Below are 24598 nucleotides of genomic sequence, written 5' to 3'. Positions count from 1 at the left end.
TACAAGTCTTGAAATACAGGCAAAGAAAGAAGTAAGTGAAGAACACCCATAAAATTCCTCACCCAGAGAATAATCATTCTTAACATCTTGGTGTATTGATCCAATCTGATATCTTAGGTCCACATAACTGTGCTGGTGATTTTTATTATCAGCATTACATGTAAACTATTTCTAAAATATCCACCTGGAAGTTGAAAAAAAAACTTAATAAAGAGATACTAGTCATTTTAGTTAAGGTGATTTTCTGTAGAGCATAGAATTTGTTATTGTAAGCTTTCGCTTTAATTCCTCTCACCTCCTACCCCCATAAAAGAGAGAGCGAGAGAAACAGACCCAATAATTAAGCGTTGTTGTATTCAGAGTAGATATCTCCTTTCATGCCACACTCTTGCCTTCTCTTTCAATGATTTCTAACACTGTATGTGGGTGTCCGCTCTTTGCTGACCGCTCTTTGCTGATTAATCTGGTACCAGTTTACTGGAGTGAATAGCCCACTGGAGTCAAGAGGGCAGGGCTCTTGGGGGCTCCAGGAGAGCTGGAACCTGCCTCCTGAATGCCGCTACATCCTAGGACTGGGCACGATGTCTGGCACATAGTAGGCCCCAGTAAATACTTTGTCATTTGTGTGAACGAAAGGGTCTGCCAATGCCATTAACAGCTGTGTGACTTTGGGCAATTAGTTAAACTCTCCGGATGTCTCTAGTACCCTTCTGGTTCAAATATTTCATAATTCTGGGCTTCCTCTTCTGAGATACTGTGTGGTCACTTACCTGATGACAAATTTTCACCATCACTATCCCTTAAAGGCATGAAAAACGAGCAGCTGCCTTCTCTAAACCCTTTCGTCAACAGGAGATGCTTTTCCAACTAATTATTTTTTTTTAGTTATCTGTCTTTTGTATTAGACATCTATGTTTGTTGAATAGATTGTTTAATGAACTAATTAAAAGAGACCGTGAGCCCTGGCTGGTGTGGCTCAGTGGATTGAGCGCCAGCCTGCAAACCAAAGAGACAGTGAGCCTAGGGTGGGGCTCTAACTGAAAGTAGACATCCCCCTTCATTGATTAACTCATTGGAACCAAGAGCAGTTCTGGTCTGTGTGCTTCCTTAAATGTCCTTCGCCGTAAAACAGGTTTTCTATAAACAAGAGTTACAGTTTCTTCATGAAAAACTACTTAACAAATACCTTAAATTTAAAGGCACTACTTCTTAATATACTAGGGATGCCGCACAGAACAACTGTGGACGTGATTGTTCGAGGATGCAGGGGGAGGTGGTGCCCTCGCGTCCTGCTTCGCCTTTCATCAGGAGCTCCTGACTGCTGTCTTTGCAGTGGCTGGGTGGACAGCACCATTTGTTTCACTGGCGACAAAGCACAGGCCCGTTGGCCAGTTTTCTGTTCTGTAGGCCTAGACAGAGCACTGTCAATGGTACCCTTCTCCATGTTCTGTTTCCATATGCTCTCAAGAAGTGTCCCTGGCCGAATGATAACAGGCCAACAGAACAAACAGTTGGCACTCCATCAGTTTTCCCAGGTAGAGACTGCTCTCCAAGGGCTCCGACACTCAGGAATGTCTGAGCCGTGGGTAAGATCCCAAGGGTCCTCTGGTAATGCACAGCTGACATGCTGCAGGTTACGCATAAACCATTCACCTTCCCATGTAACTTCCTAGATTTCTTTTCTCCAACCCTACTCAATAGGCGTTTACCAGGGGTTTCATTTAGGAAACGTGAATGTTCTAGCTGCAGGGGTGTCCAACCTTTTGGCGTCTCTGGGTCACACTGGAAGAGTAAGAGTTGTCTTGGGCCACACATTAAATACACATTAAATACGAACACTAACAAAAACTGATGAGCAAAAAAAGGTTTTAAGTAAATTTACGGTTTTGTGTTGGGCTGCATTCATAACCACCTCGGGCCTCATGTGGCCCATGGGCCATGGGTTGGACACCCCTGTGGGGATTTTGAAGAGAAATCTTGCCTGTGCCTATTTTAAAAGCATATAGACTTTAATGCAACACTTCATATTTTTGCAAGAACTTCACTTTTATGTTCATACCTGAGTAGGGCATAACATGAGTTACCTCATGTCTTTTCATGAGTTTGCCATTTTTCTCCTCTGAACTGAATTTGCCATGTTGCCTACATGTATTTTCTTAAAACTCTCAGGTATGCCTTTGTTGTATTAGATGAGAGGTTATGTTTTATTTGCTGCTTGTGTTTGACATACAATAAAGGAGACATACCGAAAGTGCACAATTAGCACAATTTTGACCGCTTTACATTTGTGAAGCCATCACCACAATCAAGACAACAATTACATCTATCGCCCCCGCAAAGCTTCCTTGTGCCCCTTGAGAACTCTTTCCTCCCACCCTTCTGATCTCCCCCAGCCTCCTCAGGCAACCCCTGACCTGATCTCTGCACATTAGTTTGCATTTCCTGGAATTTTATGCCAATGAATTCATACAGCGGGCACTCTTTCTTTGCCTGTCTTCTTTCACTCAGCATAATTATTTTGATTCATCCACGTTGTAACATATAGCAATAGTTCATTTCTTTTAATTGCTGAGTAGTTCTTCATCAAATGGAAGTACCAGTTTCTTTTTCCATTTACCTGTTGATGGAAAGTTGGATCGTCTCTGATTTTGGGCTATTGCAAACGAGACTGTCATTAACATTTGTGTGCAGGTCTCTGTGTGGACGTGTGCCTTCATTTCTCGTGGGTAATACCTAAGAGTAGATGATCTGGATCGTATAGTTGGTCTGTGTTAACTTTTTAAGAATTTGCCAAACTCTTTTCTGAAGCGGTTGTACCATTTGACATTCCCACCAGCGGTATATGAATATTCCAGTTCCTCTACATCCTCATCAATACTTGATATTGTCAGTCCTTTTCATTTTAGCTATTTTAATAGGTGTGCAGTGTGATTTTGATTTGCATTTCTCTAGTGATTAATGATGTCGATCATCATTGCATGTGTGTGTTTGCTACCCGTGTATCTCCTTTGGTGAAGTGTCTGTTTAAGCCTTTTGCCTACTTTTTAACTGAGTTGTTTGCTCTCACATTAGAGAGCTCTGTGTATGTTTTAGGTAGAAGTCCTTTAATAGATGCTTCAAAATATTTTCTTTCAGTCTTTGGCTTATCTTTTTATTCTCCTCACAGTGTGTTTTGAGGAGCAGAAATTATTAATTTTGATGAATTATAATTTATCCATTTGTTCTTTTATGGCTCATGCTTTGGTGTTATATCTAAGAAATCTTTGTTTAACTCAAGGTCACAAGGCATTTCTCCTATGTTTTCTTTAGACATTGTATAATTTTAAGTTTTACATTTGGTTTTATGATCCATCGTGATTTAATTTTTGTCAAGCACATAAGGTTTGGGTCAGAGTTCGTGTGCGTGCGTGTGTTTGCTTATTATGGATATCTAATCACTTTAGTGCCATTTGTCAAAAACGTTATCCTTTCACCAGTGAACTGACTTTGTCTCTTTTTTGAAAATCATAAATGTATGTTGTCCTTATATGTGTCTTTGCACCAGTATCGAGTTGTCTCGATTACTGTAGGGTGCCTTAAACTCAGGCAGTGTTCGTTCTCCAGCTTTATTCTTCTTGCTTGCTTAGACTCTTTCCTTGGGAGAATCCTGTCCTTGGGTCCACAGCATTAGGGCAAGAGAACTAACTGAAATGAACAGTGACTTTGATTTTGTTTATCAAGGCTTGTAAGTAGTCAGAGAGTCAGCAAGAACACGAGCACCGGCATCAGATCTGGTTCTGAATCTTGGTTCCACAGCTTACGGGCTGTGTGACGCTGGTCCAGTTACTTGTCACCTCAAAGTCTCGGCTCCTCAGTTATAAAATGGGAGTGATAGTATTTATCACTATTGTTTTAAGGATCAAATTAGAAAGTATTAAATCTCTGAAATAATTTTTGCTTACTATATATTTAAGTTTAGAAAATTAGTGTAATACGAGTACCCAGGATTTAGATATCTAAGGCAGATATAATAAAAATGTCTTTGGCATTCTAATTTATTTTATTTTATTTTCATTTGAAAGTCTTTTAAGTGATCCTGGTTTAGTTTCAAGAATTAGATACAGTTTTGAGGTTTGAACTTACTGTGTGGTCATTAGGCATAGCAAACAAAATACACTAGTGTTTCTCAGACATCTGTGTGCATTCAAATGGATGGGTTAAAATACCAACAGAATGATGGTTGAATAAAGTTGTCTGATGGTGGGGGTGAACATGGGCAGAGATTTGCTCTCACCTTTGAGACAGAAAATTCCAGCAAGGAACATCCAGCTCCATGGCATAATGCATGCATGCACGAAAGACTCCTAATGACGTAAGTCTAAATTTTTCTCTCATGGGGACCTGGAGTAGGCATTGATTTATCTTTGCTGTGTGTAAGTGAGGGCATACTTTGAAAGTTGAATTGAAAGTTGGATTAAATAATATTTGAAGACTCCACACATCATAAGAAAAAGGCTAATAGTTGAATGTAGAACTGAGTAAAGATTTTGTACAGGCTGTTTGTGGTTGAAGAAGCCAGAACTTTTAATAAACATATGAAAAGAATCCTAGCCTCACTTGTACTTAGTGAAATATCATGCCATGTACATCATATTGGCAATGAGTAATAAGGTTGATAACATCAAATACTAGCAAGGATGTGGGGAAAAGGACCTGATATGTGGCTGGTGGGAGTGTTAATTGGGAAAACTATTTTTGAAAGCTGTCTGACCATTACCTAATAAAGTTGAATATGAATATATCCTTTTCTTGGTATCTGCTCTAGAGAAATTTTCAGACATGCACAGGGAGGCATGTAGAAAGATGTACATTGCAACACCATTGGTAATGGTGAAGAATTGGAAACAGCCTAACCTACCTATTTTCTCTCTCTCCCTCTCTGTCTGTCTCTCTCTCTCATTTTTCAAGTTATTTTCTGAACCATTTGCAAGTAAGCCACAGTATTTGTGGCACCTGACCCCTAAAGGTATTTTTAAAACAAAGTTCTGAAGTGGGTACAGAAAAATGTTAAGATGTTTGATTTTTCTGGTAAGAACAGATAGATCTGTTATTTTCTGTTTGTCTATATTTGTGAGATGCTAACTTGAAAGAAAAATGAAAGATTTAAAAGGAAACATGGTACTTGTTTTTCTCCTTTGCTTTCTTTTCTTCTTTACAGACTTCTTTTAATCCTCCACCTTAAAACCAACTGTCTTTCTTATTTGCCTCGTTTGACTTAAATCGATTACGTGTCTTTGGCTCCTTTCCTCACATGGTTTGAAGTATCTCTGAGGGACCTGTTCTGTGGTCAGTGTCTTCAGACATCTTCTTGCCTACCTCTGCCGTCACAGGAAGCTTGTTGGGCACAACCCATCAGTTATCTCCCTGCTTCTTTGATGTCAGTGGAGTCAGGATTGACGGTCGGAACTCAATGTCTTCCATGCAGGCTTTGCTGGGCTTGTTTCTTAACATTGCTCCAACTGCATGTCTTGGTATGCAAGATATTTATATGTAGGGAGGGATGTTTGTTTGAACGTACGGCAGATACTTATCATGCACTTCTGAGAGTTTCCGAAGCATGCAATAAACAATTCTGAATCTTTAAGACAAAGGCTTGGACTGCGTCCTCAGTCTACACAGTATTTTTAGCCGCCAAAATAAACTCTCTGCCCAAGTCAAGCTCACTTTACGTGTATACACTTCCAGTTCCCTATTTTCTTTCATCTGCTTCTTTGGTAAACAGATGGCAGAAACTTCCTCTGCCTGATGTCTTTGTGACATACTGCAAATTTAGCTCAGATACCAACTAGCTGTGTGTGTCTTTGGCTATTCATAGAAAGGAAGGGTTTACCTTCCTTCCTTCTGGAGAAGCCTGGGTCTTTTTATGGTTTCGAATCTTTTTGCAAAAGGCTACTTGGAATTGGAGATACAAGGTAATGGGAAAAAATGTCTGTTTTTGGTTGATACTTGAACAATCTGTTAAAAACTACCCCAGAGAACCATTTCCAGTGTGTGTTGATCTTACTGTGCTTGCTTTTGAATTATTTTCTCCTCTTGAGTTCAGGGGTGGTGTAGAGACCTACACGACCATTCATCTGCTGTTGGTTATCACGGAGAGTTCACGTGGGCGACAGACAGAAGTGCGTGCAAATGGCACAGAACACGCAGCTCAGCTTCTCTGCTGGAATGCTGCTTCAGTCCTGGCCTGGTTCTGGATTCTAATGTTGACCCAGAAACTACCCTTAAGTCAATCTTCAGATACAGATTGGAAGCTAGGAAGCTAATTCTTTGACATGTTTGCTGTCTTGCGCAAGTCATATGGACTACTCAAGGACTCAGATGCCCTCTTTTAAATGGTGATCAGATTTAACAACATAGTTCTGAAGGATGTGTCTCCTTGATAGGGAGGTTATGCCCTTCAAGTAGTAGAATAAGTAAAAAGGTATTTTGAAAAAAAAAATTAAAAGCACTCCATAATTACCAGATAGGTTTTGTTTCTTTTAGATACCATAGGCGTATCACTGGCCTAGAACCTATTTTTACTAGTATTCTCACTTCCCCCGAGTGTTCCCCCTTCTCCTTCCATTGCATTTCCTACTCCATTTATCTAGCTTATGGCAAAGTCGGGTGGCCTCAAACTTAGGCAGAGGACGAACTGCAACCCTCTGGATAATTTCACTGACTGTGGTAATGACTGTGACTCTGTTAGTCACCCTTGACTCATGATCCTGCACGCCACTCAGGTTCCTGCTGGGGAGCAGGTGTTGGCAACCCTTGGTCAATAATAGAAATGCATGGTTATTTTGGTTAAGGTCTTAACGGCACGTGAAATTGTTTGTATGATTCTGTTGCTTCAGAGAACGAAAGGACTTCTGTTCGAATACAGGTCTTCTCTGCAGTTACCCGTCTGTGGTGTGTCACTGAAGGAGATGAGCAATTGGCAGAAATGTACCGGAAGCCACAGGAAACTTTTAAATGCATATTAACAGGGGACACTGGGATTTACAATCAAGAACTTTTACAATATATTCTCACATAACATACCCAAGTTATACCATAGAATCTTTAGTTTGAACAAGCCACATCATGAAAGTGTCATAAAAGGGGTCACAGAATGTCCAAGGCCAGTCATATAATAACAGGCCACCAGATTTAGATACTAGGGTTTTCTTGGCTTTATTTGAGGCTGAATTCTCAAACAGAGCACTGACTTTGCTTCAGGTCAAATGAAGTCATGATTTGGGTTGGGTTACTCCTTGTTGAAATCACTTAGGTAAGGTTTAATTTGTTGAACCAAATCCTGGAACCAGTTCAATTCACAGAAGAACGTATAATTATTTAACTTTTATCCCAAGATTCAAGGGAAATATTTTAGTGGGGATTCAAAGGGAATATGAGGCTAAAATGGAAAATGCTTGTAGAATCTCAACAGAAGAAACAGGAATAGAAAACATTCGTGGGAGTCTGGTCTCAGTTATTTGTACAATTCATCCCATAAGTTAATACACTGGATTCTCAAATAAGCAAATGTATTTTCAAATATTGAATCTTCATATTCACAGAAAGGGTGACATAGCTAGTTATAGGAGGGTGAACCATGGTTGTGTATCTTACTGAATTTTCCAAGGCATACCACTATTTTATACAGAATAGTGACGAGACCGCCCCATTCTACTTATCTGCAGTAATTACCTGCAGCAAGCATTGGCAACATGAATTCCCAGCTAATGCAGATTCTTCTTTTTATCCACTTAAAAGTTAGTCTATCCTTGGTAAAGCCTGGTTACCAGAGCTCCTAACAAATAGACTGGTTTGCAGATCAGTTCTTGTCACATACCCTGCGTGCCATCTGTTCTAGATGTTAGTGAGGCACGAAATGCCTAAAAGCAATCATCTGAAAGAGACTGAACAAGAGCAGAGGGCTTGAACTGTCAGAAAGTGGAATGATATCCTTGGGCTAATCAAGGGTTGTTAGGTGGATTGTACAAGCAAGTAGTCACAGGGATGATGATTAAAATTAATGGGAAGTCCGTGAATCTCGGGAAACTAGAATGCATGCTAGTTTGGGGAGAAACCTCAAAGGCAGCTTACACACTTTGGTTACCAATGTCAAGGAGCAGTCAGTGGAATTTGGGGAAGAGACCATGCATGCAGACCAGTCCAGTCAGGCCAGTTTCTGCTGAGCACCTAGTTTGCTACTATTATAGAGATAGATGGGAGTGAGTCGTTGTGCTGTGAGAATTCTGTCTTGGAGGGAAGGAATCACACAACTATTGATGCTGATGGCAATAATGGCTCTGCATGGAGCGCTTGCTGTGTGTGCCCAGGGCCTTGTCTACTTACATTGTCTTGAATTCTCTTATCAGTTCTCTAAGGTAGATATTACTATCTCCCAGGTTCAGCTGAGGAAGCAATGTTTTCCCCCTGTGTGTTATTGTATTGCCTCTCAGCACAGTATGTTAAAGGCCTTGCCTAGGACTTAGCCTGGAGCCTGACCGGTGGAGATCTAAGCTTGCCTCTGCTATGTTCTAATGGGGACTTGAAGAAATTGCTTAATGTATTTGAGCCACAGTTTCTCATCTATAAAACAGAAAAGATAATGTCTACCTCAGCTCCCAGCTTTGTCACCAGCAGCCTCAGACAGACCTTCCTTGACCACTCTAAGGAAGTTTATTCCCCCCTTCCCTGTTATGTGGTACCATTACCTGGTTTCAGTTTTGTTACAGCCTTTAGCAGCATCTGAAATGATCTTATGTGTCATTTGTTTATATGACAGCTGTTGGCCTCCCCACGTGAATGTGAGTTTTGTGAAGGCAGGGACTGGGCCTGGCACAGTCACCTTCTGTCCCCAGAAACTGGTTCTTGGCACATAGTAGGCATTCGCGTGGGGAGGCCAATATAAATATTACATGAATGGAAAGCAGGCTAGGCAACAATTAATGGAGATGGAAAAAAGAAAATGACCATACTGATATTTAATGTCCTTGTGAACAATTCAAGAATGAAAATAAACCATTGAAAGCTTTGAACTAGGCTGTTAAGGCAGGTAGAAAGGTTCGAGTTTGTTTTTTCAGCCATCACTGAAGGTTTTAAAATAAATTGAGTAGGAGAAAAGGCATACAACTGTACTTGAATAACAATAAAAATTTTAAAAAATAAATAAATAAAATAAAATAAATTGAGTTTCACCATCCTATGCATGATGGTCCATTCTTGACCTGAGCTGGCCTTCCATAAAAGGAGCAGGGAGGCCCACACGGCACACCGACACCAAAAACGGAATCTTTTGTACATGTGACTGTGTGAGAAGATGACAGAAATGTACAACCAGAACTCACCTGACTAGGTATTTGTCACCTCAGAGTGAGTGACTTGTCTTACTATGTCGACAAAAGGCACCTCCAACCACCACTGACTGTTTTTGCCATTGTTTCAGGATGCTGAGAAGCGAACTCCCCTTCATGTGGCCGCATTTCTGGGAGATGCAGAGATTATTGAACTTCTGATTCTTTCAGGTAAGTATCAGCTATACTGTTGAACACATAGTGCAAAATACAGATGATTAGTGTAGAATCGTACACCTGAAACATATATAATTTTATTAACCAATGTCACCCTAATAAATTCAATTAAAAAGTTTTTAAAAAAGAGAGAGATTTTAAGAAGTTACAGTACTCTGGTTGGTGTGACTCAGTTGGTTGGAGCATTGTCCTATAAACTGAAAGGTTATGGGTCCGATTCCTGGTCAGGGCACACGCCTAGGTTGCAGGTTTGGACCCTGGTCGGGGTGTGTACTAGAGGCAACCAATCAATGTTTCTCACATTGATGTTTCTTTCCCTCTCTCTACCCCTTCCCCTCTCTCTAAAATCAATAAGCATGTCTTCTGGTAAGGATAAAACTAAATAAATAAATAAATAAATAGTGTCCTTCCTTACAAAAAGAAAAAGAAGTAACAGAGATGTGACAGTTGAGGTAAGAGGATCAGATCTCATTACTCGCTATTGGATGTTCATTCATTTTTTTTCCCAGGTTAGCAAGATGCCACTTGGGAAATATGAGTATAATCTCACCTTTATGGTCTGAGATAATTGGTGAACTGCGTGTGTGTGTGTGCGTACATTTTTATTGCTGCATACATGCAGAAATGATTGGTTGGGACCCATGATTTTCTCCATTCATACGTGTTTAATATCTAGATGCTGTAAATGAAATGTTTGCTTTTTCTTTTTTTATTACCCTTGGCAGATTTGTGAATATCTTCTCATATCACATCAGTTTCAAGAGTTGAAATACCATAGTCATTTTGAGGATAGGATATGTAGAGAATGGCTTAAAGGGAGAAGTTTTGTTTCTTCAATAAATCTCAGATTGTTGTGTGGATGAGAAGATGGCATGTATTTTAAGTCATTTAAGTGACTCAAAATAGGAAGTGTTGAAGTATGTATCTTCCAGATTTTTAAAAAAGGACTCTCTAGATTTTTTCTTTCCCTCTTGAATATAACACCTTAGCTACTCAAGTAATAAAACTGTGATAAGCTTATGAAGAAATCAAAAAACCAAGCCAAAACAAAAGCAAACAAAACAATACCAGCTGTACTTAAGGTTAATTGCAGACAAAAATTTAAATGACCAATTACTAGATTGACCAGTATAATGAACCCAGACACAACTCTTTGCTGTGCCCACAGAAGCTCACTTGATCAGAGATTTTACCAGTAGACATAAGACAGTGCAAGAAGTTGTTTGTTGGAAATGACATCTCCGGTAAAACTTTTACATTGTTTTGAAGATCTGATTTCTGACTCTCTAATTAGGCCCAGTACTATTGATTAGTTTATTATATTTGACTATGTTTTTATTTTTCCATTGTAAAAAAAAGGAATAAACAAGAAAACTGGCTTCTTAAAATTTGTATGAGCAGACACAAATGTGTGTATTTATTTATGTTTGAGTAGCTGCAAAATGATGCTTTGTTTTGTTTATGGATATATGACTCCGACTATGTAATAAAAACATAACAACATGGAAGGAGAAGAAACATCAATTTCTGGATAGTGTTTACCTCTCAAGAGGCAGGTGGAGTGAGAAGTTTTCAGAAAAGGATAGAAGAGAGACTACAACTCTGTAAAATACTTTATTTCCTAAAAATTGGAAGCAAATATGGCACACACGTGTTAAATCTTATTTGTGTGTACACTGGTCTTTGTGATATTATTCTCTTTATTTTTCTGTGGACTTGAAATATTTTATCTGAATTAAAAATACCAATGCTTTCGTTTTTGGAAACCCGCACGCTGGGCACATCTCAGCAGACAGGTCTCTAATCAGTGCATGCTCTCTCCCTGGAGCACTTGCCAGACAGATGCCTGGATGGATCTCAGCACCTGCACGCTCTTAGTGTGCACCGCATGCAGACCGGCCGGCTTTCTGCCTTCTCCTTTTTGTTCGGGAAGGTTCAAATCTGGGGGAAATGCCTCTGCCCTCAGACCATGCAACAGGCCTATACAAGGCTTGGCCTTTGTTTGCAGCAGTAAAGGGAAACTGTCGAACCCCAGAGTAGGTTTTGCAAAGGTAGGAGCTGAAGCATGCGTTTAAGCAGATGTGGGAACATTGTGGAAAAGAAGCAAGACTTGTGCTGGGATGCACAAGGAAGATTCACATTGCCCTATTTTTGTGGCGTTCATCTTCCTGAGGTAGGTTTTCTCAGGAAACAAATATTCTGAGCCTTATAACATGCGTACCCTGCGCTCCTGATGGATGCATGGAGATTCGGCTAGATTTTGTGTGGTATTCCTTGTGTTTTTGAGAACAGGCCTCCCTTCTGACAATTCTAAAGATGTCCCAGGGCTGTATTCCAAATAAACACGCACCGTTTGGTGCTGGCATAGACAATGGCTAAGAGCCACCACTACCTGATCGGTTGTCCCCGCAGTAGAATTTGGCCCATGGAAAACTGTAGGGAGAACTCAGGCGGGGTAAAATGAAGAATTTTCTGGTATGATACCTAATGGTCCCAACTAGCTATACTCACCATGCAAACGTTGTATTAAGAGACATCTCAGCTCTCAGAGGAATGTTCGGTTCCTGAATGTGCGAATTCCAAACCTTGTCTTAGACCCCAAATTTGTTTTTTGGTTATTTGTTTTTCCACTTCTGAAAGGGAAGGTTTTAATTCTGCAAGGTGAAGTTGACTCATCTGTTTTCTTCAGGCATCTGGTCGTTAGTGATTGAGAAACTTGATTTCATGTCACCTCCGCAGGGGTGTGGAATCCACCAGCCTCTTAAATGTAGCTCATTCAGTAGGGCCAGGAAAAGCTGTTCCATGAATCTTGATCCACCCACCGCTTTGGTGTTGGAAGTACTGAGCCGTTAAGCTTTCTAGTGTAATTTTGGGTGGCATATGCCATAGAATTTTTCTTCCTCCCACCATCAAATTAGAAAGATTTAGCGAGACCATTGGGAAAGTTCTTTAGCAATTTTACCCAACCGTGGAAGCTTAGGTAAATGCTTGGAAGTCACATGACTTTAATTTTCCCTGAGAGCTCCTGTGTCCAATTTGTATATTATATTCCTAAGGAAATATCACTGTAAGAGCATGATTATTTCCATTTCTGAGCTTATGTCTGGCAGCTGACCCTTTAGAGAGTCCAATCAAACTGTTTTCCAACTTAATAATGAATGAGGTGTTAATGATTCCCATGTTGGACACATAATTTTGCCTTGCCAGAATAGCTCATTACAGCTGTGTTCTCTATTGTTGTGTTAACTTACAGAGCGCACTGTAACCCAAGCCCACTTAATTTCTACTTACATTATCTCCTATTAGCCAGGCAGATAGAGCCCTGAATGCCTCAAGCAGACAGACTTATAACCACCAGACTAGATTCTGGCTTTATTTCTCTACACCTGACTCTAGCTTCTGTTTTGGAACAGGCCTGGTGAGGCTTAAGTCAGAGAGAAAGGTCAAGAGCTTGCTGAAGTATTTGCCCAGAGATGTATGAATGAGATCAGTGCGAACTAATGAGTGGATGAGAGTTAAGAGGCAAGGGTTGAGGTATGGGAAGCAGAGCACACAGCAAAGTGGCCACAGTGACAATAGCTTGTAGAGAAGCTCCAGGGATGCACAAGGGTTAGAGAGTGCTGGGCTGAAGGAAGAAAACTGGAAGTACCTACCTTCTAACATGGGAGTGTTTGTCAGGTGTAAGTACTAATTAAAAATGATAAATTTATCTGAATGTAGGCCACCAAACAAGTGGTATCCCTGTAAAATTGTGTCCTGTGATTTTTTTAATGGGATTTCCATTCCCGTGCAGATGGCCTTCAGAGCCATGCCAGGTCCTTCTTTTGATTTTCATATGCATAATGTTACAGGAGAAACTAGGGTCTCCTTGCTGACACAGTAAAGAATTGCAGATCAGCGAGTCTATTAGCGTGCAAGCAGGTTCAGTGGTGATACATTCTCCTGGAAGAGAACAGGCCTTGCTGAGGTGGGAAGAAAGGCAAGAGCAAGGGGGGCAAGGGCAGGGATGGCAAGAGTCCCAGGTCCTTTGCTCTGAGGCCTTATATAGTTGGCAGGATGGGGGTGAAGAAGTTACATATGGATTGATGGGTAAAGGTGGTGCCAGCTTTGTGGGGGGTGGGGAGCACGGTGAGGGTGCGTGAATGCCCAAAGGTGTTTATGGGCTTTCTCCTTTGGGCACTGTGGGTCCTTCCCCGCCTTTCAGGCCTTGGGATGAAAGCACAGTCTCAAAGGCTTTCTTTCCCAGACACTGGAGATGATACATAGAATTTCCAGGACTGCCCTCCTCCCGTGTTAGCATGGTGTTTCTTGTGATGTTGGAACACCTGGCAGTATTATCGGACCAAGCTCAGGACTGCTGAGTTAGTGGGTGAAACATGCCTCCCTCCTCCTCCCTGCCTTGGTTTGCTGCCTATCCTGTCTAACAATAACAAATATTCATCCTCTAAAGCTGGATTTATTTTTCGCCCAGAGGTTAAAGGGGGTGATTAAGTCAGGCAGTGCTGATTTTGGCCCCCAATGTGCTGTGATTATCACATGATGAGCCATTCTCTGGTGGGTATGTAAACTGGCTCCAGCCCTGGCTGGCATGGCTCAGTGGATTGAGTGCTTGTCTGTAGACCCAAAGGTCACTGGTTCGGTTCCCAGTCAGGACACATGGCTGGGTTGCAGGCCAGGTCCTCGGTTAGGGGCATGCGATTGGTGTTTCCCTCCCTTCTGCTCTCTATAAAAATAAGTAAAATCTTAAAAAAAATAAACTGGCTCCAAAGGCCAGTCTAAGTGGAGTTCTAAAATGTTGTGAGTAATTGCCACACACATGGAATTATCACACATACTTCCAAGGTCATTGCTTTAAAGGACACTGCTCCTGGGCTGGGATAAGATTTAGTCTGTTTATTAAAAAAAAAAACAATAGCAATCTGATGTCATTATGTTATAATCATATTTCATATGGCCTTTTGTTTATATTTATTTCTAATTAAAAGCCAAACTTTGGATAAATCAGCCTTAGGAATCAGTTATTCTCTTTGACCTATAAGATTTTTCAGTTACTTAATTTACATTTTGTCTTTGTTCTACTTTTTCCTAGACAACAGGGCTAAGAGAACAAAAAAAAAAATGGCCTCTGGAATGGGCTTAGGGTCCCCGTTCCTCCTGACCTCCGTGAAAACTAAAACCAAGTGGTAACAGGGGCGAGATAAAAAGCACACTTAGCTTGTAATCGGGGTTTGTGCCTGACAACTTTTCGTGGGGTCTTTGTTTCTGCTTCTTCAGATGATTCTTCAGAAACAAAGACCCAGGCTTTAAACCGTCCTTGGGTAGAAAGCATTTGCCTTTAAATCATCAGACATGCAGGCTCTGTCCTTCAGCGCACAATGGTGCCTGCCCGCAGGTAAATAACGTGAGGCTTCCTTTAGAAAAATCGGTTATAAATATGCAACTCTGAGCCAGAGCCATCCGACGTCTCCCTCTGACATGTAAACAAGACTGTGTTTGGGGGAAGCAGATGAGGAAGCCCGTGGCAGGGGATAGCACTGATGAAATACGGCTTGGTCCCCGTTCAGATAACTCTGCTTTTGTCATAATAATTCTGTTCGGGAAGAGGAGGTTTCCTGGCAGCTGCCTGTTCAGTGTTCTGAAGGAGGATGAGTGCAGGGCTGGTGGCCTTAAATAGGGACCTGAGAGAAGCCACTTCCTAGTTTCTAATTCTCTTTCAACACCCCAGGCTGCACAGGACAGGGCTGGCGTTGCAGTGTGGGGCTTTATAATGCTCAGCAAGCTCAAGGTCATTTTTCTCCCTGAAAGAATTTTCATAGAAAAGCCACATTTCGATCTACATAAGACTGAAAGTTTTCAGAATGTGTAAATAATAATACTAAAACAATACAATAAACATTATAACTATAAATTCTAAGGAAAAGCAATAATACAAAACTAGGGAAATAAGCAAAGAATCTGAACAAGGAGTTCTCAGAAAATGAATCGTAAATGGCCAGGAAACAAACAAATTAGAAGACATCCAACCTCGGTATTAAACAGAAAAGCACAAAAATGAGATACGATTTTCTTCTCAACAGATTTGCAGTATTTTAAATGACTGGTACTCTCAAGTGTTGATGAGGATTGGGGACACTAAGCAATCTTATACTCCACGTGTGTGAGTAAATTGGCACACCCTGGAGGGCTGAGACTATCTATTATAGCCAGAAGTGTGCATGACCTATGACACAGGAAGTCCATTTGTAATGATCTATCCTAGACCAATGCTTTCATAAAGTGACTTCTTATGTGAAGTCACTTTATGGATGTTTGTAGCAGCATTGTTTGAGCAAGTGAAATACTGGAAACAACTGAACTACCCAATAATAGAACATGTTAAAAATGTTGGAATACACGTGGCAATGAAAAAGAATGGATTCAGCCCTGGCTGGTGTAGCTCAGTGGATTGAGCATGGGCTGCAAACTAAAGGGTTGCCGGTTCGATTCCCAGTCAGGGCACATGCCTGGGTTGTGGGCTAGATCCCCAGTGGGGGCCACCTGAGAGACAACCACATATTGATGTTTCTCTCCCTCTGCTTCTGCCTCCCTTCCCTTCTCTCTAAAATTAAATAAATAAAATCTTTTAAAAAAAAGAATGGATTCATTCTCTAAGCATCAACATAGATATGAAAAATATATTTTTGAGTGAAACAAGGAGATTCAGAGTGTTACTATGATACAATGTTTTTAAAGGCATACATACAAAACAATACTATAGGTTTAAAAAACTGTTGTGTAATATTTTAAATATATAAAAAGAATATCGTACTGACCACTCAGCTTAATTTTCTCCATTTTCTGTGGGTGCACACATTTGCATATAAAGGCATAAAAGAAACTGGAGCTTGCGTACCAATCTCAGAGCAGAGTTTTCTTCAGGGCGTGGGAGGAGTAAAGCACTGGGGACAATACTCAAGCAGACTTTACCTAAATCTGTGCTGATCCATGTCTTTAAAGAATTCATTCATGCATTACGCATATGATGAAAGCATGAAGTAGACTAGGTCTGTTGCTGTTTGTTATGCCAGGCAAATTTCCAAAGCTCCCGGTCAAGCCAGCTCAGTTGTGGAGATAATGCTGAATCCCTCTTTTAACCAGAAATCACCCTGCAAAAGGCAGCTGTTAATTTAGGTCTGGCCTGGGCTTAGGGCTGTGCCGATGGCAGACGCCCCAGTCTCTGTCCCTTAGTTCCTGACTCTGCTCTGATAATAGTTAGCAAGCAATTACGCAGTGCTTACCATGTGTCTGGAAGTGATCTCAGGGCTTTTATGGCACAACCTTCTAGACTGTTCAGTAGTTTTTACAGAAATGGGCTTATTCCATATGTAATGTTTTATTACTTGTTTTTTTTCACATAACAAACATATGTGTCTCTCCACATCATCATTATCATCATCGCTGTTACTATTTTTAATCCTCACCCAAGGATATGTTTTATTGATTTTAGAGAGAGAGGAAGGAGGAGGAGGAGGAGGAGAAAGAGAGAGAGAGAGAGAGAGAGAGAGAGAGAGAGAGAGACAGAAACATCTATGTGAGAGAGAAACATTTACCAGTTGCTTCTCGTACATGTCCCCATCGGGATCTAACCCACAATCTAGCTATGTGCCCTGACTGGGAATCAAACCCACAACCTTTTGATGTATGGGATGATGCTCCAACCAACTGAGCCACAGGGCTCTTCACATTATTAAGCATTCTTATAAAACATCGCAGCTATGCTCTTCTTCATCTAACACTGAAGTTGTTTCCTGACAACCTTTCATAAAACATCTTTGAAGATTAGTCTTACTATTCAGTTGTAGCTATTTCCTTTAGAAACACACTACAGAGCGTTCTGATGCACACACACAAAGGAAGAAATAGGTTGTATGTAATGGGGTGGGGTGGGAGGGAGGGAAAGGGAAAGAGGAGTAAGGGGGAGGGAGAAGAAAGAGGGAGACTGAAGGTAAAATTCGGACATGCAGTGACAAAAGCAGGCAGACCCAGGTCTGGGCAGGTACTAACTACACACGTGCACCTGCCCTCGTCAGTACCCTGGTAGGCTGGCTGGTGAGGGAGCTCCTGGGATGAGATGCTTAGATTCAAAAAGCGGAGATAACGAAATGGCATTTGGAGAGTCAACAAAAGATCCTGTCAGACCCCAGAGCTCTGCCGTTTGTGGGCAGGCACGGGCTTCCTCCGTCTGCCTCTCCTGGGGGAGCTCGCCTTGCCGCTGCTCTGCAGCTGGGAGCCCATCTTTGGGGTCAGCTGCAGTGGTTGTGGGGAGAGGAGAGCTTGAGAAAAAAGTTAAGGCCCCAGCATTAACACATCCTTGACTGGGAAATTCCTTTTCAAACTGGACTGTGCAACCAACAGCATCTTGCTATTACTCTCTTACTCCCCTGGAGTGAGCCCTGGAACATCATGGAAGATACTGTGTGGCCGGACCACTCCTTATGGAAAATGTGGAATTATCATTTTGACGTCAAGGGCCACTAACCAAGAAAAAAATAGTGTAAAAAAGGGCAACTTAATGCACCCATATTTATTAAGAAATAAAAACTTCAAATGTGTTAACTCTTAGCAATATTGTATAAGTAAATATTTCAAATATACAGAAAATTGTGGAAAATAGTATAATTAATACCCATGTATACCAAGCTTTATGAAATCAAAATTTCCATATTTGCATTGTATCTTTTTTTAAAAGAAATAGAATATTGAAGACACAGTGGCAGCCCATTGGTTGTACTTATTCACCCTTTCCCAACCCTCCCTCCCTAGAGGCCATTCTCCAGAATTGGAATCTGTTTTCTTTGGCTGTATTTCTCACTTTTATTTCATGCCTATGCATCTATCAACAGCATATAGAATTGTTTTTGTAAATATAGAAAACTTTGTGTAACTGGTATCATGCCATGGGTTTTATTGTACAACTTCATTTCTTCATTTGATATTATGTTTTGAAGTGTATCTGTTCATGTATAGACATTAAACCTGTTCATGTCCGTGGCAGTGTAGCATTCCATTGTATAGCTGTGACAGTGTACAGCATCCGCAACAGTGTAGCATTCCATTGTACAGCTGTGGCAGTGTACAGCATCTGCAACAGTGTAGCATTGCATTGTACAGCTGTGACAGTGTACAGCATCCACAACAGTGTAGCATTGCATTGTACAGCTGTGACAGTGTACAGCACCCGCAACAGTGTAGCATTGCATTGTACAGCTGTGACAGTGTACAGCATCCACAACAGTGTAGCATTGCATTGTACAGCTGTGACAGTGTACAGCACCCGCAACAGTGTAGCATTGCATTGTACAGCTGTGCCTCAGTGTCTCTGTCATTTTCCTCTTGATCAGCATTTAGGATTCCAATTTTTTGCTGTCACAAAATGCTGCAGGAAACATTCTTGTACATGTGCAAGGTTTCTCTGGGGTACATGGCTGGGGTGGATTGCTGGGTGGTAGGGCATGTGCATTGTGAACTTCATTAGGTAGAACCAGATTGTTTCCCGAAGGGGCTTAGATCTATCCATACTCCCGCCCTCCCTGTTGAAGTCTTCCCATTGCTCCACACTCTTCCTAACTCTTGCCATTGTCACACTTTGTGATTTTCGCCAATTTGATGGGTGTGAAATTCTGTGTTAATGTTGCTTTCATTTGCCTCTCCCTAAGGAATTTTTTAACTTCTTTAATTATTTTATTTTGCAGCTAGTGAATTTTATCATTCAAAACAGTCAATTTTTTTTCAATTACAGTTTACATTGAACATTATTTTGTATTAGCTTCAGGTGTACAGCATTGTGGTTAGACAATCATGTCCTTTACAAGCTGGTCCCCTGATATTTCAAGTACCCCCCTGGCATCATACATAGTTGTTACAGTATTGTTGACTCTGTTCCCTGTGCTGTGCTTTACATCCCTGTGACTGTTCTGTGACTACCAATCTGTACTTCTCCATCCCTTCACCTTTTTCATGCAGTCCCTCCCTAATGAATTTTGAGAGTATGTTTTCATATGTGTCCTGCCATTTGGGTTCCTCTGGCATTAGGTTTATATACATATATATATGACACAAAATTTACTCTGTCAAAGACTGTGAATAATAAAATATGTATTTCTGTTTTATATTATTTTAACCTGCATTTAAAACTAGGGGGAGAAAGGTATGATAGACTATGCCTCTCACTTCCTTGTGTCGTAGATTTGAGGTGAATGAGACATTGGACGGGATCTGGAAATAAGAACCGCTGATGTTTTTCTACTGGTCTGCAGTTTACACAGCACCTTCAAATTCACTTGATTTCTCCCAGCCACCCAGTGAAGTGGGTAGAGGACTATTATTATTGTGTTCTTGCTTGCTCATTTTACAGATGAGTGGCTCTTGGTCACTGGGCCAGTAAACACTGAAAGTAGAACTCAAACCTGGGTCTTCCGCCCACGAATCCCACTGTCCTTCCAAGACCTCATTCATTTCTCTGCAGGGGATTTAGCCCAGGACTTCCTGCTGCTGGGGAGGGAGATGTCTGCTGCCTGTGATTGTTAGCATGCTCAGGTGGGTTTTATTTAGTCCTTATTGATGTGAGGGGCTTGAACTGTTGTAGGTAAGCTGCCTGGATGGAGTTAGTAGAACTAGGTTTAAATAATGTTAAGTTTAATAAACTAAGCAACAATGTGTTAGTATCTCTCAACCTTGAGAGCATATTATAATGACCTTGGGTCCTGGAGAGCTTGGTGCCTGGCCCCATATCAAACCAATGAAATCAGAATAGGGGAAAGAAGAGGCATTCTATCTCTTTGTTTTAGGGATTATCATATTCTTGTTTTCTATAATTTATATTATTGGTGTTATTTGTTTCTCAGTTAAAGTGAAAAATCGTGTAAGCGCCATGATCTGTTATTTCCTTTTAGCTGGTGTCTTCAGCTGCATTTCTAGCTCACTTTTCCCCATGAAAGTTTCCTCCTGTCTTTAAAAAATAGTGAAAACAAGGTTCCTATTTTTCAAGCTGTCAGCTGGCCTTGGCCTCACAGAGGTTAGTCAGCCCTGCTCCCACTGGACTCCCTTCACAGCCCTTGTCCAGGGGCACCCACTCCACACTTCCCCTCCTTTGTCTTACTTTCTAGTTTCTTCGATTCATCCCTCTACTCTTCTTCCTCATAAGCTTCCTTCCTTGCTGTCCTAAGGCTCAAATAGTCTCATCTTACCGCCATGACAAAGAGATCTATGTTTTTTCCTCCTCTTCCTCTTTGGTCGCCCTTTCATAAAACTTTCCATCCCTGATCAGCCCCTGAACCCGCCTGAAAAAGGCAGCTCAGATTGCGTGTTTTATTGACTCACTGGCAGACTGGGAAGACTTGCACTCACGGAGCCTGGTGAGGGTGTCGTGGGGGGACGGCATATTCTACTTGCCTTGACTCCGTTCATATGGAGCTTCTGCTCCGCAGTGGTGAGGGGGCTCCAGAGAGATGAACGTTAGGCACGTCGGTGAGTGTGAGCTGGTTCTGGCTCCCGTGTGCGTCTGTCTGTCCAGAGTGTGAGGGGGCCACAAGCAGCCCACACAGGCTGTATGCTGTGCCAGTCTGAAAGCTCCCTGGAAGCTGGCTTATTCCTACCAGCATCTCTGGCTAGTCCCAAAGAAAGAATTGGGGCTCCTGGATAAAGCAGATTTCGGCGAATCCTCTCAGCCCAGATGAAATCTCATCAGTACATTCACTGGAAGGCTGTCATCGTTGGCAGTTTGCCAACAAGGGTATTGTGTGCCCTGTGGGGTAAATATACTTAACGACTAAAAATAAAATAATATATCTGATTATATACCTTATATTCAGGAATATACATTGTATTCAGGAACACACGCACACACACTTGAGAAGTTCTTTATTCTTCAGAACATACATTTCCACAGTCCCGGAGAATCTGTCTTCTCACCGCTGTGTCTCCTGCCCAACGAGACGCTGTATTTCTCATCCAGTCTTTACCCAGTTCCGTGACATTCTCAGTGCCTGATCTCTCTCCTTCCACTGTACCAGGAGTCTCCTTCTGTCTAGTTGCTAGAAAGCACGTCACCGGTACTAAGAAAAAACAAATGAAACCTGGCGATTGTGCCAGGCAAATGAGAGTGCAAGATAGAGCATTTGACGTACCATCAGCAGAACGTCCCTGCCTGCGTTACGCCTCTAACCTGTCTGTGCTGTTTGCTTCTAGGAGCTCGTGTGAATGCCAAGGACAACATGTGGCTGACCCCACTGCACCGGGCTGTTGCCTCCAGAAGTGAAGTGAGTGATTATCGTATTTCATCTAGTCCTTCAGTCCCCAGAAAGAGAACAATTCTTTCTGTTGAATTAGGGATTCTCACTGGTGAGCAAAAATGGCTTTTACTTCTAATGCAAGAAGGTTACCACCATGGAACAAATATCTGTTTGAGTCCTTCCTGTGTGCCAGGCATGGCGCTGGGGGGATGGCTGCGGTAGCCTACGATGGGTGGCATGGTCCCTGACTCCAGTGAGTTCTCAGTCTGGAGGGGGAAACAAACAGGAAAGCAGATCAATACAATGTCAGAACTGAGTCAGAGGAGGGAGCAAATAACTGCTTGAATAGAGGAAGTCTTCCAAGAAGAGGTGCCAGTTGAGCCGGTCCTTAGAGGATGAATAGGGACTTAGCAGGCCAGGAGAAGGAGGGAGGGCTGAGCAGGAGGATAAAATGCTAGCGGACGAGAGGCACAGAAGAGAATGCGTGGCAGCTTCAGGTGGATGTAGCAGGAGCCTGGGCAGTAGGAGGAGATAAGTCTGCCAGGGGAGGCTGGGTTACATGGCAAAGGGCTGCCCTCTGAGCAGTGGGAGTGAGTGGTCACAGCAGAGATAAGTGCAAATGTGACAGATTTGGGAACCTTGGGGATGAGTTGGAAAAGAAGCCAGTGAATGCATGGTGATGCCGTTAACTGAGAAGGCAGAGGCAGAACAGGGATTGGGAAGCTGATCAGTTCTGTTTGAACATGCCGAATTTGGCTAACACATCACTGGCATGTAAGCCCATGATGGCAGAGATCTGCGTTATGTTCCCTGATATGTCCCAAGCCTGGTACATTGTAGCTGCTTGAGAGGGAGTTTATTTGAATGCTGGAAATTCAAGCAAAGATGGCTAATCGATTACCATTATTTATACAGGTCTAAAGCTTAGGAACAGAGAGGGTGATCATTGGAACCATGGTAAATTGGTAAGCTGGCGCAGGGAAAGTATAAGTGTTGAGAAGAAAAGACCAGTGTCGGGGAGGGGTGGCAGGGAACCCTGGTGAATGTGAGGCCTGAAGCTGGTCAGAGGGGAAGCCCACCATCCATGGATACAGGAGGCTCTAACCTTGGAGGTACTTGGCATTGAATGACTAGTCTTTGTAGCTGGTTTTAGCAAATGAAGCTTCTCCTCTGCCGCTGCAGAAGGTGATGCTGTCCAGGTACACCTGGGAGCTAGCTGGAGGTGTGGCTGAGAACGCACACACCGATGTTGCAGGTGTCGATGGCTAACAGTTGGCAACTGTCTGGAAACAGAACAATATCCTCGGTAAACGGGAGCTTAGTGCTCACAATCTTCCGTGCTGTGCTGTGTGATTTGGGTAGTTTTTATAAGAGGTTGGTTGTATTCTCTTTTTAAATAGCCCACATGGAATGAGGGAGGCGCATGATCCTGAAGCACCCAGCTTGGACCCTGGGAATTCAGAAACTTCTTATGGTCCCACAATTCCTTTCTGTTTCACCCAGGAAAGCAGGTGCAGCGGGCTGCTTGAGTTCGTAAGCCAGCTTCATGAGACCAGCTCCTTCACAGAGGAGTTTTTCTTGGTCTTTTAAAACCATTTGATCTTTGGTAATTTAAAAATAAAAATAAAAAATAAGTATCTTTTGAAAGATATGGGTTTGTTTCCTCTTTTAACAAGAACCAGTTCTTTTTGGTCCAGGAAAACATTTACTAATCACTTCCTGTATGCCAGGCACTGTGCTGCTGATGGAGCTCTGATGCAAGATAAGACACATGGCCCGTGTGCTTAGGAAGCATGTAGTCTGGTGGGACAGAAAGACACAAAAGCAGAGTATTTCAGTACCGTGTGATCGCCATCTTTTTTAGCTCAACTACCTGCAAAGGCTTCCATCCACAAAACATCCATTTCCATCAACCATCACCTTACCTTTTTTACATATCTTTGGTCTGTTCGAAGTCAGTCAACCCAATGATGGATCAACCTTTATATCGGAGAAGGGCATTTGCTGCTTCTCTAAGGAACCAGCTCCCTCTGCAAGTTTTCTGGGGGGAAAAATCCCTTGCAGGTGCCTCTTGCCAGGAAGAAATTAAAATGCAAATAGATTCTGAGTTGTAAAATAATCAGGGTCATCTATAAGCTTGCGAAAGAAGATGTCTTCATATTAATATCTGTCACAGCAACTTGAAAAGTTTCTCATGAAAACTGGAGTGTCTGTAACCAGTGTTGGAACTGACTGTGGGCCTCTTAATTTCAAAGCACATCATTCTGAATTTAGGAAGTCCACATTTAAGAAATTCTGGTTTTCCTTTTTTGAATTCCATCATATTGCCATTACTCCATGACTCCCCTAAATCATAGCTGGGGAAAGGGAAGCAGGCCTTAGGGGGAAAGAACAGAGAAGATTTGGACTGGTACTTTGGCTGTTAGCACTTGCCGAAGGGGATATGTGTGAGGCATGAGAGCTCGTACATCTATTGCTTAGATTGGCAAACGATGCTATTACTTTCCCAACTATGTATTAACAATCATTTCTTCTCTAAAAGGCTTCTAAACTCTATACTGTCCTCAAAGCCCCTTTGCTTCTAACATGTAGGTAATGGATTTCCGGGTTCATTATTCAGTCAAAAATGCAGAGCCACCGTGGAAGATGCAGGCTGTGATACTGACGGTAGGAATTAGGCTACACACCGTCGTGCGAGCTGCTGCAGGGCACGTCAGGCTGTCACCTCGGTGTCTGTGTGGTCCTGAAGTCACTGCAGGCCAGCAAGAAAAGCTGCCTGTGGAAGAGGGG

At 42.0% G+C, this 24598-nt stretch overlaps 1 protein-coding gene across 9 annotated transcripts in view; it reads left to right on the top strand.

Annotated features, from left to right (window-relative positions):
- Nucleotides 1–24598, top strand: part of ANKRD44 (ankyrin repeat domain 44) — a 288800-nt gene that overhangs the window by 137280 nt on the left and 126922 nt on the right. For all 9 annotated transcript variants that reach the window (XM_053918901.2, XM_053918899.2, XM_045198483.3 and 6 more), the window contains exons 3-4: nucleotides 9455–9533; nucleotides 21765–21835. In XM_053918901.2, coding sequence (XP_053774876.1) covers nucleotides 9455–9533; nucleotides 21765–21835 — 150 coding nt within the window. The remainder of the gene's footprint in view (nucleotides 1–9454; nucleotides 9534–21764; nucleotides 21836–24598) is intronic.

The sequence above is a fragment of the Desmodus rotundus genome, chromosome 2, assembly GCF_022682495.2.
Source record: "Desmodus rotundus isolate HL8 chromosome 2, HLdesRot8A.1, whole genome shotgun sequence".
Taxonomy (NCBI): Eukaryota; Metazoa; Chordata; class Mammalia; order Chiroptera; family Phyllostomidae; genus Desmodus; species Desmodus rotundus.
The sequence above is the reverse complement of the archived record's forward strand: the minus strand, read 5'-3'. Positions and strand labels throughout refer to the sequence as shown.